We start from the raw sequence: 13,499 nt of genomic DNA, 5'->3' as shown, positions 1-13,499 counted from the left end.
TCGTCCTTTCACTACTGCCTTTTTCCCTATTTCGACCTGTGCTGCACAGTTTGTATTTGTTTTGCTAAAGGTTGAGACTCAAAGGAGAGAGATGGGGATTATTCTCAATGGGGCTGGATTACATTAGATCCCATTGGGGGTAGGGAGGGGGGAAATGCCAGAGTCCTTTCCAGCACATACACAACACTGCAGAACCACACCAGGCTTCCCTAGTGTGGCAACTTGTTGATGACATTGCTCCTATCAAAAGAGCAGCAGCCCCCAAACTGTGTGCGTGCAACATACATTTGTCTGTTCAACCTATCATGATGCAAGACTGCTCTCCACAGCGATAGGAAGGGGTACCCTTGATTCACCTCTCTTTTGGGCCCCAGACTGGCCACACGCCTTTGACAACCAGCACAAAGTGGGCCTGAGCAAAGGAGGGCTTTAGTGGGGCTTTACACCCACAGAAGGGAAGCTGGAACTGTTACGAGCAATGCTCCGGGAAACCAGTTTAGAGGCAGGACCCGAAACGAAGAGGCAGCCGTAAGGATTATGAAGGTTTATTTCAAAAGGTTACATTGGCCAGAATACAGATCCACTCAGTGTAACAACTTCTGCAAAAATAGGTTACATAATACTCCGAAACGAGACAACCAACCTTGTATTCTACACGTCATAAAGCCAGTGGTGCACAGCTTCCATTATCGGTGTTTTGTGGAGAGTAGTACCTAATTTTTAAAGCCGGACGCCACAGAACTAAGGCTGGTTAAGTTAAAACTACCGGATGCAAAAGAAGCCCCCCCCCCCAATTCTCTCTCTCTCTCGCTGTACAGTGTTCAGGTGGTTTTGCCCCATCTTGTTCCAGAGCCCCAGCACTGCCAGGGGGTGCTCGCACAAAAAGTCCGGTAATTGTCCAAAAGCGCGACAGAGTGACTTCTCTCAACGGCCCCCCCAAAGAGAGGGAAAGGAATTGCGTTTTAAAAAAGAAGAGTTTTCTGAGCTACAACTTGTTCACCAGCGATTTCCAATAAGTTATCCTGAAACCAGGGAGGGGGGGGGGGCGGGTGGAGGGGAAGGGGTTGCCTGTGCTCAAAATCGCCGTGGGGGGCCGCTCTTGAAGGGCTTGAACCCTGATCCGCTTCCCCTTGGCATGGAATTGCCTGTCATCTGTACAACTCGGTTGATAGGTGAAGAATTGCTGTAAGGAGAGCAGAAAGAAAGAGTGACGGTCCTGAAGGCTGCAGCGCTCCCAGAGAAGTCAAAGGTCTGCCAATCTGGTGAGAATTCCAAGGAGTGGCCAGGCAAGGACTTCCTGCCACTTCTCCCAAAAAGAGGCTGTTTCTAAAAAGCTGCCCAGCCTTTTCGGTGGCCCAAAGGCTCAGGTGCCCCCCTCCCACCGAAAGGTAGGGTGTCAGAAAGGCACCTCCCCGCCGCAAGGCCCTGGCCCACTTCTCCTAGAAGGCATTGCCCTGCAGGCAAAGCTGTGGCCAGGCGCGTACCTGGAATGGGGGGACATCAAGCCGCCCCCTCGCCGGGCATCGTGGTAGCTGCCCCCCTGTGAACTGGGCCCGTGCCACTCTTTCCTTGGTCCACTGTCGCGGCTGTGCCGCTCAACCACGTGGCGGTCTTCGTTGTAATGCTGCAGAGGAAGGAAACGATTAAATAGTCTATCTCAGTGTTTCTCAACCTAGGGGTCGGGACCCCTGTGGGGGTCGCGAGGGGGTGTCAGAGGGGTTGCCAAAGACCATCAGAAAACATAGTATTTTCTGTTTATCATGTGGGTTCTGTGTGGGAAGCTTGGCCCAATTCTATCATTGATGGGGTTCAGAATGCTATTTCATTGTGGGTGAACTACAACTCCCAAATGGCAAGGTCTATTTTCTCCAAACTCTACCAGTGTTCACATTTGGGCATATTGAGTATTTGTGCCAAATTTGATCCAGATCCATCATTACTTGAGTCCACAGTCTGGATATAGGTGAACTACAACTCCAAAAACTCAAGGTCAATGTCCACCAGACCTTCCCAATATTTTCTCTTAGTCATGGGGATTCTGTGTGCCATGTTTGATTCAGTTCCATCATTGATGGAGTTCAGAAGGCTCTTTGATTTAGGGTGAACTATAAATCCCAGCAACTCCAGCATTACCAAATGACAAAATCAATCACCCCCAACCCCACCAGTATTCAAATTTCGGGCGTATCGAGTATTTGTGCCAAATTTGGTCCAGTGACTGAAAATACATCCTGCATATCAGATATTTACATTACAATTCATAACAGTAGCAAAATTACAGTTATGAAGTAGCAACGAAAATAACTTTATGGTTGGGGGTCATCATAACATGAGGACCTGTACTAAGGGGTCGTGGCATTAGGAAGGTTGAGAAATAAATAAACTAAAGCATAATAACATCATAGTACATTAATACATTAAAACACATTAAAATACAGATCAAGAATTACATAAAGCCAATTCGTCTGCTCCTCTTTCCTATGTGAGGTGCGCCTTCACATTTTGCATTGAAAAGGCTCACTCCCGCCAGGTAAGAGAGAAAGGCTCACCTGCCCACCACTACCGCGCTCCATGACACCACGCTCCGGCTCCCTGCTCCCGTAGCCAGAGGTGCTGCTGCGGCTTCCGGTGGGCGCGCTCCGCACGGCATGGCCAGAGACCTCCCGGCCGGAACGCTCTGGCCTCTCCCTGGGGAAAGGAGACAAGACCCAACGGCACTGTTTCTGCTTATGGACAGACCTCAACAGAAGTGCTCCCGCACTCTGCAACTATGGTTGTCCTCTCAAAGCTTCAACAATCCCACCGGCCTGAGCACCACCCACCTGCCGTCACGCTTGTCGGGGTTGATGCCCGCTTCGCCCTTCCAGGAGCTCTGCCGAGGGGGGTTGGGCCCGGCGTCCCTGGGGTGCCGGCCGTGGGGCATCTCGGGCCTCTCTTGGATGATGACGGTCCTGCGCTCGTCCCGGTCCCCCCTCACCTCCCGCCGGTCGCCATCCCGCAGCTCGTTCCGGGCCTGGGAGGCCTCTCTCCGGGAATCGGCAAAGCTCTTGGTGTACCTCTCAAAGCCAGGGTCCTCGCGGCGGGCAGCAGGCCGGGCCTTCTTGCCCTCGCCTTGGTTGACAAAGCGGTCCCGCCTGTTTGGGGAAGCAGGATATGCACTCGGACTGCGGGTCGTCTCTTGACAGCAGAACTCTGCCCACAGAAGTGCCTTTGGCACCTTCACGCTCATCCTCCCCAGATCCCTCCACCCACCGGTCAAAGGAGGATGACTGGATGGCAGATCCCTCTGGGTATCGTCCCCTCTCGCGGTGGTCAAAGTCAGTGAAGCGATTCTGCTGCCGGCTGTATTCCGACCCGTGGCTAAAACGTGCCCCGCTGTCCATGGCAATCTTTTTACTTTCGTTCCAGAAGCCCTCGTCCCGCCTACGGAAGGAAAGAGATGGGTTAGTCAACCTGCTGCTGTTCCCGCCTTCTGGCACAAGGAGACACGTCGAAGCAAGTGGTCTTTCGGGGGATGCTCCACACCAGCTGTTCTGGCTCAAGGGTGGACGGCAGCAAAGTTCAGAGGGGAAGAGAGAAGGCTTCTGCACCTGTGATCCATGTCCCGAGGCCGCTTCAAGGAATTCCTCTTCTCTTGTTCATAGCGAAGCTGCTGCTGCTGCCGCCGGAGCTCTTCTCTTTCACGAGCAATCCGCTCCGCTTCCTTGCGACGCTCCTGACCCAGGCAGAGAGAGAGAGAGCAGCAACAAGAGTATATAAGGCAGGTAAGGTAAAGGTTGTCCCCTGACATTAAGTCCAGTCATGTCTGACTCTGGGGTATGGTGCTCATCTCCATTTCTAAGCCATAGTCCATAGACACCTCCACGGTCATGTGGCCAGCATGACTGCATGGAGCGCCGTTACCTTCCCGCCGGAGCGGTACCTATTGATCTACTCACATTTGAATGTTTTCAAACTGCTAGGTTGAGTTGAGGACAAATTATTTACATTTTTGACAACTGCGGCGAGAATAATATTAGCAAAATTTTGGAAACAGGACATTATTCCAACCTTGGATGAATGGTTGGAAAAAATCAGAGAAATAAGAGAAATGGATGAACTAACTTTTTTCTTGAAAAAGAATACCGGGAATCCGATAAAGAGAATGGTTCTCTTTAGTGACTATGATAAAAAAAAAAGAGAATAAGAGGAAATGGTTTTTTGTTTTGTTTTTTTTTAAAAGGATAATTAATGGGACTAAGGAGCCCCCGGTGGCGCAGTGGGTTAAAGCACTGAGCTGCTGAGCTTGTTGATCGAAAGGTCGCAGGTTCGATTCCGGGGAACGGCGTGAGCTTCCGCTGTCAGCCCTAGCTTCTGCCAATCTAGCAGTTCGAAAACATGCAAATGTGAGTAGATCAATAGGTCCTCCGGCGGGAAGGTAACGGCGCTCCATGCAGTCATGCTGGCCACATGACCTTGGAGGTGTCTACAGACAACGCTGGCTCTTCGGCTTAGAAATGGAGATGAGCACCACACCCCAGTCAGACATGACTGGACTTAATGTCAGGGGACTACCTTTACCTTAATGGGACTAAGAAGCTGAAGATGAGATGGAAGTCAACTTTTATATTCTTTTTTTTTTCTTTTTCATGAGGTGTGTTTTTTGTGGGTTTTTTCCCCTCATTTTTTTTTTTTTTTGGACTCTTGGTTGAGGGTGGCTGTCAATCTATCTATCATTCCTACTTTACTATCTTCTTTCAAATATCCCCCCTCTTTCCATGCAATTTTAGAAAGCTTTAATAAAAATCATTAAAAAAAACTGCTAGGTTGGCAGAAGCTGGGGCTGACAGCGGAAGCTCACGCCGCTCCCCGGAATCAAACCTGCGACCTTTCGATCAACAAGCTCAGCAGCTCAGTGCTTTAACCCACTGTGCTACCAGGGGCTCCAATAAGGCAAGTACTTCCAGAAAAAGCCATAGGACTTGAAAGCTCCCCTGAAGAACAATGCAGGCAGGCTCCTCAGGGCCTCAGCCTGTGATTCTCAAACCTTTGCCTGGACTCCAATTCTGAAATGTTCAACCCAATATGGGGCTTTTGGGACTGAAGCGTTGGGCTTCTGGGGATCTGATGGTTCTTGGGAGAGGTCCCTTGGGGCTGGGAGAAGGAAGAGAGGAGCAAGGGGCCGGCCCTGATGATTGTCCACCACTACCCACCTGCTCAATCCGAATGCGTTCCCTCTCCAGGCGCTCCCGCTCCATCCTCTCACGCTCCAGCTTCTGCCTCTCGATCTCCAAGCGCTCCCTCTCCCTCTGCAAACGTTCCCGCTCCTCTCGCTCCTGCATCATCCGGATGCGCTCCCTCTCGCGCCGCTCTCGCTCGGCTATCTCCCTCCGCCTGCAAATGCATGCGGCGGGAAGGCAGTGAGGCCGAGGCCATGAGACCTGCCTCCTCCTCCTCCTCCTCCATGGGTGGGTGGCAATGGCTCATGGCGCTCAGGCCCACGCTCACCTCCGCAGCTCCACGGCTCGCCGTATTCGCTCAAGTCGGAGAATGTGCTCCCTCCTGCGCTGCTCCTTCATCTTCTCAAAAGGCAGGATGTCCTTCCGGCCTCGGTAGTCTCTGAACATCTTCTCCTGAAGGAAGCGATCTTTGTTTCTCAGCATCGGTGGCTAGGCACAAGGTGCAGAAGCACTGGGATCACTGACATGTTTTTATTTATTTACTTACTTACAGCATTTATATTCCACCATTCTCACCCCACAGGGGACTCAGGGACTCTGGACGGATTACAGTGTACACATATATGGCAAACATTCAATGCCAATTTTGACATACAACATATACAGACGTACACAGAGGCTATTTAACTTTTTCTGACCGCCAGGGCAGCTGTTGCTTTCATTGTCCATCTGCGACACTGATGAAGTACTTCCGCATTCCCCACCCCGCATGCTTTTTTGTTGGAGTGCTTTGCTGGAGTCTTTTTTATGGCCTCATAAATTAGTTAATTTAGCCTCCCCACACTTCAAGGTGGTACCTAATTTTCCTACTTGACAGATGCAACTGTCTTTCGGGTTGCAAAGGTCGACAACAGGCTACACACAATTGGTTGGAAACCCACTCCAACCCGGGCTGGCTTCAAACTCATGACTTTTTGGTCAGAGTGATCTTAATGCAGCTGACACTCAGCCAGCTGTGCCACAGTCCCAGTGGATTTACAGCAGGAACATACTCCTATAGGCAGCACTATCAGCTCTCTGGGGCCCAAACCACAAAGAAGGGGGCGACAGATGGAGGGGCCGCAGCCAAGAAAAATAGGATGGTGCTCACAAAGCACTCTTGACCACAGTATTTACTCAAGGCCTTTGAACAAACGTACTCCCTGCAGCTGGACTCAGAGGCCCCTTTTGTCGGGGAGACTCCACAGTCCCCTAGGGATGCCTCCAAGCACAATTCCAGGAAGCACTCCAACATAAACCCATTACGTAGTAAGCCCTCCCTCCTTCCCAATGAGCAGCCATGCTTACTTTCTCAAACCTTCCTCTTCTTATAGGCCTGGTGTGGACTTGGTCTCCCTTGGTTTGGTCTAGGATCACCATGTGACTTGGACTTTTGACACCTTTAGGAAGAGAGGGAGCAACAGATTTAACTACTCAAAGGAAACATTGACATATGTTCCAAGGATGTTTGGTTACGCCTTCAGGGTGGAGAGGTGACTTGGATGACTTATTTGTGTGAGGAGAGTGTTCCAGACCAGCAGCATCATCATCAAAAGGGTTGAGAAGGAGAAAGGGATTCGAGGGATTCCCTGGGCGCTATTGCTATGATGATGATGATGATCATCATCATCATCATCATATTTAATTACTTATTAATCGCCCTCCATCCGAGAATGCTCTAGGCGATTTACAGCTAAGTTGTAAAAGATAAAATACATACATACAGAAATTAAAAATTAACAGAGATCAAATGCTCTAGTGAAAAGCCAGGTCTTAAGTGCTAGAGTAAAAGGTCCTAAGTCACACATGGCTCTCATATAGGGCGGCAAGGAATTCCATAAGGCAGGGGCAGAAACAGAAAAGGCCCTGCGTCTGGTATTTTCCAAGTGCACTTCTCTAGGACCCGGTATATAGAGTAAGTCACGTTGGGCTGGTCGTTGTGACCAATGATGAGAGAAGGAGAGGCGGTCCCTAAGGTACAATGATGTATTGATTTCTATCCCGCTTTTCTCCCAAGGATGGGCCTCCAAGCGGCTCCAGCAAGGGCCTCCTTTCCCAAAGGGGTGCATCACTCCAGCGCAAGTGGCTCTAAAACTACGAGGATCGAAAGCATGGCAGGAAGAATGTGAGCACGGGTGACGGGGTGGAGTTGCCCAGAAGGGTCAGTGCTCCGATGCGTACTTATGCGCTTCTTTTCCTCTGACGTTTTAGGAGCAGGCTCTGGAGCCGGGCCGGTGGATCCACTGTCACTTTTCTCCTCTTTACCTTCTGGCTTTTTCGAATCCTTGCTTTCCTTCTTCTCCGACTTGTCTGATTTCTTCTCTTCCTTTTTGGAGGGGGTCCTGGAGACACAAAACCAGGAGGCGGTGAGCAGCGGAAAAGGAGTGGGAAGGAGGAGGGAAAACAAAGCTCTGAATCACTCCCTTGGGCCTTTTTTTTTTTTTGGTCATGTCAGGAGTGACTTGAGAAACTGCAAGTCACTTCTGGTGTGAGAGAAATGGCCATCTGCAAGGACGTTGCCCAGGGGATGCCCGGATGATTTGATGTTTTTATCATCCTTGTGGGAGGCTTCTCTCATGTCCCCGCATGAGGAGCTGGAGCTGATAGAGGGAGCTCATCCGCCTCTCCCCGGATTAGAACCTGCAACCTGTCGGTCTTCAGTCCTGCCGGCACAGGGGTTTAACCCACTGCGCCACCGGGGGCTCCTTTGGGCCTGAATGTCAGGTTCAAATATATTCAAGGCTTTCTGTTGAAATCATTTTACCAGAAAAAGTAATCTCATTGCAATACAAACAGAAATAAATATGCAACTGACAAAACACTCTTTTTAAAGGACAGATCCTTTCAAAGGCTGTCCGTGATACATCCTCTACCAAAGGGTTTCACTTTCTTTTACTGAAGAGGTACTTCCATATTTACTCTCACACATATTCAACTAATTAGTTCAGTTTCAAATGGGGAAAAACCTGATTCAGTCCTAGTTCAACATCCTATTTAACCAAAGGCTGCGTCTCTGAGGCCATAGCGCATTTAATCTTGACTGAGAAGCAGTAGGCTTTGCAAAGCAGAAGAAACAAGCTTAGTGCTGTGTTCGTTCATTAGTCTGATCCTCGGCGCGCGAGCTTTTATGAACAGTTGCCACCTCAGAAGAAAAACCGTTAGCTCTTCTAGCATGAATGCGGTCCAACACCAAGAGAGCTGGGGATGAAGGCAGAGAGAGACAGGCAGGCAGGCAAAGACAAAGGCATACGGGCAGCGCAGGCATTCTCAGCCCCAAACAGCACCACAAAGATATCGTTTGAAGGGACCGGGATGCCAATACATAGGAGAGGCATCAGCGGAGAAGCGCAACCTGCAGCGAGAGCAGAGGCCACGGCCCAGGGAACAGGGGAGGGAGGGAGGCCGGCCCTTACTTGCTGCCTCGGTCGCTGGAGGCCGTCTTCTTTTCCCCAGGATTCCGCCCGGAGCCGGATTTCTCATCGCTCTCTTTCTTCAGCTCTTTCTTCGAAGGATCACCTTTGACCTTGTTATAAAAATACAAACCAAGTTGCATGTAAACACTGGTCGGAACATGTTGCTGTGCTGGATCCTGCGCTACACGTCATGTTTCTCTATGGGCCAAAATGACCGTCTTAATGAAATCTTTACACTTTCCGCACATCCTCAAGCTATTTCTGGCAATATCATAAGAACCCCCCAAAACTGTAAATAAACCATTACTATTTATTTATTTTTATTTTTTGTCGTGTCAGGAGTGACTTGAGAAACTGCAAGTTGCTTCTGGTGTGAGAGAATTGGCCTTCTGCAAGGACGTTGCCCAGGGGACGTCTGGATGATTTGATGTTTTTATCATCCTTGTGGGAGGCTTCTCTCATGTCCCCGCATGAGGAGCTGGAGCTGACAGAGGGAGCTCATCCGCCTCTCCCCAGATTTGAATTTGCGACCTATCGGTCTTCAGTCCTGCCAGCACAGGGGTTTAACCCACTGCACCACCGGGGGCTGTCTACCAATAAGACTAGCTGTCTACCATTAACAAACTAAAGTGCCAGAGTGTGACCAAGGCTTGGAGAGTGGGGGCTAAGCTAATCTCTCTAGGGAGGGTATTCCAGAGACGGGGCCACCACCGAGAAGGCCCTCTCGTCTCCACCGACCGTGCTTGAGACAGCGGTGGGACCGAGAGAAGGACCTCCCCAGCAGACCTCAGAGCCCACAGTTTTCGAGTTGTCTTCAAAGGCAGCCCCATGTAGAGTGCATTACAATAGTCCATTCTGGATGTAACTAAGGCATGGACCACTGTGGCTTCTCGAGGTACGTCTGCAAGGACGTTGCCCAAGGGACGCCTGGATGATTTGATGTTTTTATCATCCTTGTGGGAGGCTTCACTCATGTGCCCACATGAGGAGCTGGAGATGATAGAGGGAGCTCATCCGTCTCTCTCCAGATTCAAACCTGTGACCTATCGGTCTTCAGTCCTGCCAGGACAGGGGTTTAACTCACTGCGCCACCGGGGGCTCCTAACAATAACTATACCATCCTGCTTTTCCTCTCTCTCTCAAAAAGAGACCCAAAGCAGCTGACAAGACTAAAAACAACACAACTTAAAACCTAAGAGCTGTGAATACAAATTACTAATAATATTAAAAACAAACACTTAAAGTAGCCATTAAAATCATTAAAAGCCAATGAATAATGCATTTTGATGCAGCTTCTGGAAGATCATTCCACAAGAACAATGCAAGGGAACAAGTCCCGTCAGTGAGATTCAGAGTACTGGAATAAGGGCAAACCCAGAAGAAAATGGGCTTGGATGCTGCAGGCGCGCAGGCTTTGCCTTCCCCACTGAACTCCAAGCAATTGCACTATGTAACACGACGTTTGTTCCTGGGTTAGAAATGCTATTTCTTCTTCATGTAGTCTGTGAAATGCGCACATATGGGTTTCCCTTGCACATGCACAGCAATTTCTGAACATTCTAGAGCAGGAGTAGGGAACCTTCGGCTCTCCAGGTGTGGTGGACTTCAACTCCCACAATTCCTTGAGGCTTGGCATTCACCCCAAAGGCTTACACGAGCCTCAAGGAATTGTGGGAATTGAAGTCCACCACACCTGGAGAGCCGAAGGTTCCCTACCCCTGTTCTAGAGCTTTAAATGGAATTTTGGCCGAGGCCTCACCCATTCTCCCATGTAGTATATATGCCCATTCGCCTCAGTTCCCATTTTTGCGCGACAGCAGCAGCATCTAGGAACTTCTTCCTAACTCTTTCTGTTTGACTTGGACTCCTTTCACCTACCTTCTCTCTCTACTTACCTGGACTCCCTTGATGACGCTAATCTCTCCAACTTCGACCTTGGACCAGCTATGGACAGGCTTGATATTATGACTACTTTATCTTTCAAGAAATGCTCGGCTTGCGGAGCTAATCTCCCAGATACTGATAGACATAACAAATGCCTTTTATGCTTGGGTGAATCCCACAACCTCCAATCTTGTGAAATCTGCAGGCTTTTACAACCCAAACCTTAAAAAATAAAGATCCCCACCTAAAAGCCCTCCTTTACGGCCAGGCTTTGATGCCGGAAGGGACACGGCAACCCTCCCACCTTTCTCCCGAACAACCATTACCTCCCCTTACTTCAGGGGAGCAAGAATCTCCTCCTCCGCTAAATGCGGATGAGAGCGGCCCAGCAGTGGCTACTTCCTTATCTGTGGAGCCGCCTCGAAAAAAATCGAGACCTTCCAAACAGGCCACAGCTACTTTGCCCACCTCACCTCCTGCCCCCGCCTACCCCCATTCCAAGTCTCCAAGACGACTCCCCCCCCCCCCCGCCCACTCACTCCTGTCCTCCGTTTCTTAGGACACCCTTTCTGAACAGACTTCGCCCTTTTTTACCGACATGGCAATCTATAACCACAGAAACTTGGGTACTTGACATAGTAAATAGAGGATATAGTACTGAATTCCAATCTTATCCTCCCCCTGGAAAGATTCTCCTTACCCAGCCCTCCACAACACTGTGAGACAAGGTACATTTATCCAACCTCCGAGACACCATCACGACGCCATTCTTCCACCTTGACCAGTCAGTCCATCCTTGGCCACATGGCATCTACCACAAATGTCAGTGTGCCTGCACCCCCTCCAGACCTGCTTCCTCAGTATATTCAACCCCCTTCAAGACCACCAAAGCATGACCCTCCACCCTCCACCATCTGTCCTATATTCCCTATCATGGATGATGATGATGATGATGATGATGATGATGATTATTATCATCATGGTGATCCAATGTATGATCGGGGCTACCATTTACACTCCCTCACCCATTGTTGTCACTGACAACAGATGCCTCCTCCCTAGGCTGGGGCGCTCATCTACGAGGCCTCACTATCAGTGGACGGTGGTCCCCTCGGGAACAAGAGAACCACATCAATGCCTTAGAACTCATAGCAATGGAAAAAGCGAGGAACTGAGGCGAAGCCCCACCTACAGGCATATATACAACATGGGAAAATGAGCGGGGGCTTCGGCCAAAATTCTATTTAAAGCCCTAGAATGTTTCGAAATTGCTGCGCATGTGCAAGGGAACCCCATATGTGCAAATTTCACAGACACTTGAAAAATACGGTTAAGGGTAAGCAACCTATACTTCCTAATTGGTTCTGTCATTTAAAAAGATGGTAGAAGTTGGTTTAACTGCACAAACTTTAACGTTTTTGGGAGAGATGCTGCTATAACGCATTTTCAGGAGAAGATAACACACATCAGACCTACTTTCTCCACGGAGATCTGTTGGCCGTGGAGCTCCGTACGGTGAAGGTGGGCAATGCATCGGGCCACTTCGGTGCTGGAGGACATGGTCACAATGCCGTAGCACTTTGCTCCAGGGCTCCGGGCGCTCGTCACCACTTTGGCTGCCAGGACCTGCAGGATGAAACACAGGTCCGAGTTACCACAGATGGAAAGAGAGACATACACTGTAGCTCAGGCATGGGACAACTTGCCCCCCCCCCAGGTGTTTTGGACTTCAACACTCCTCCACAATGACATGATGGCCAACGAACTTAGACCTGGTGGGCCATCCAGTCCAACCTCATTCTGCCAAGAAGCAGGAAAATCGCATTCAAAGCACCCCTGACAGATGACCATCCTGCCTCTGCTTCAAAGCCTCCAAGGAAGGAGCTTCCACCACACTCCAGGGCAGAGAGTTCTACTGCTGAACAGCTGTCCTTACGATCAGGAAATTCTTCCTCATGTTCAGGTGGAATCTCCTTCATTTCCTGTAATTTGAAGCCATTGCTCCATTGCGCCCTGGTCTCCAAGGCAGCAGAAAGGAAACTTGCTCCCTCCTCCCTAGGACTTCCCCTCACATATTTATACATGGCCCTCATTCTGTATCCTCTCAGCCTTCTCTTCTGCAGGCTAAACATGCCCAGCTCTTTAAGCTGCTCCTCATAGGGCTTGTTCTCCAGACTCTGGGTCATTTGAGTCGCTCTCCTCTGGGCACATTCCAGCTTGTCAACATCTCCCTTCAATGGCTCCCAAAGTGACCCATTTAAGGTGGAATCGGGTGTTCTTGCCCCAACTTTATTTTCCACCTTCATTGATATGATACTTCATCTTGTTGATGGGAAGCTTCCCACCGGAGTGGAATTACCTATTGGTCAGATGGCAAGCTATTGAACCTTGGCAGACAGAAAGCCATAAACAAGGCCACAACAACATCTATTACAGAACTCAAATATCCTGATGATAACATAGTCTATGCACATTCAGAAGACTTAAAAGCTTATCTAAGCACCTTCGCAGAAGCATACGAGAAGGCCAGTCTCTCACTGAACATTGAGAAAAGCAAAGTGCTCTTCCAACAGTCACCAGCCAATCCCTCTGCAATGCCAGAAATACAGCTTAATGGTGCAATGTTAGAAAATATTGACAATTTCCACTCCCTTGGAAGCTACCTCTCCACAAAAGTCAGCATTGACACTGAAATACAACACCGCCTGAGTTCTGTGATTGCAGAGAGTGTTTGAGGGCCAAGATATCTGTAGGGAAAGCAAGGTCCTTGCTTATAAAGCCATTGTCATCCCAACCCTGTTTTATGCCTGCGAAACGTGGACTGTCTACAGATGTCACACTCAATTCCTGGAACAATTCCAGCAGTGTTGCTTCCAGAAAATCCTGCAAATCTCTTGAGTAGAAGACAGGCAGACAAATGCCAGGATGCTGGAAGAACCAAAGACCACCAGCATTAAAGCAATGCGCCTACGCCATGAACTTCGCTGGACTGGCCACATTGTCC

At 49.6% G+C, this 13,499-nt stretch overlaps 1 protein-coding gene across 3 annotated transcripts in view; it reads right to left on the bottom strand.

The window, feature by feature from the left end:
• Positions 1-529: 529 nt before the first annotated feature.
• The window catches only part of SLTM (SAFB like transcription modulator), a 33,024-nt gene continuing 20,054 nt past the window's right edge, over positions 530-13,499 (bottom strand). For 2 of the 3 annotated variants that reach the window (XM_060755700.2, XM_060755702.2), the window contains 12 exons: positions 11,972-12,121; positions 8,612-8,721; positions 7,380-7,540; positions 6,507-6,598; positions 5,488-5,648; positions 5,193-5,373; positions 3,591-3,715; positions 3,253-3,423; positions 2,823-3,134; positions 2,550-2,688; positions 1,485-1,624; positions 530-1,183 (listed from right to left, as the gene is read on the bottom strand). In XM_060755700.2, the coding sequence (XP_060611683.2) occupies positions 1,075-1,183; positions 1,485-1,624; positions 2,550-2,688; positions 2,823-3,134; positions 3,253-3,423; positions 3,591-3,715; positions 5,193-5,373; positions 5,488-5,648; positions 6,507-6,598; positions 7,380-7,540; positions 8,612-8,721; positions 11,972-12,121 (1,851 nt within the window). In that variant the 3' untranslated portion in view covers positions 530-1,074. The remainder of the gene's footprint in view (positions 1,184-1,484; positions 1,625-2,549; positions 2,689-2,822; positions 3,135-3,252; positions 3,424-3,590; positions 3,716-5,192; positions 5,374-5,487; positions 5,649-6,506; positions 6,599-7,379; positions 7,541-8,611; positions 8,722-11,971; positions 12,122-13,499) is intronic. The other variant, XM_060755701.2, reaches the window with a different exon arrangement.

Source organism: Anolis sagrei, chromosome 9, assembly GCF_037176765.1.
Source record: "Anolis sagrei isolate rAnoSag1 chromosome 9, rAnoSag1.mat, whole genome shotgun sequence".
In the NCBI taxonomy this organism is placed as follows: domain Eukaryota; kingdom Metazoa; phylum Chordata; class Lepidosauria; order Squamata; family Dactyloidae; genus Anolis; species Anolis sagrei.
Note: the sequence above shows the minus strand (reverse complement) of the source record. Positions and strands in the feature narration are given on the sequence as shown.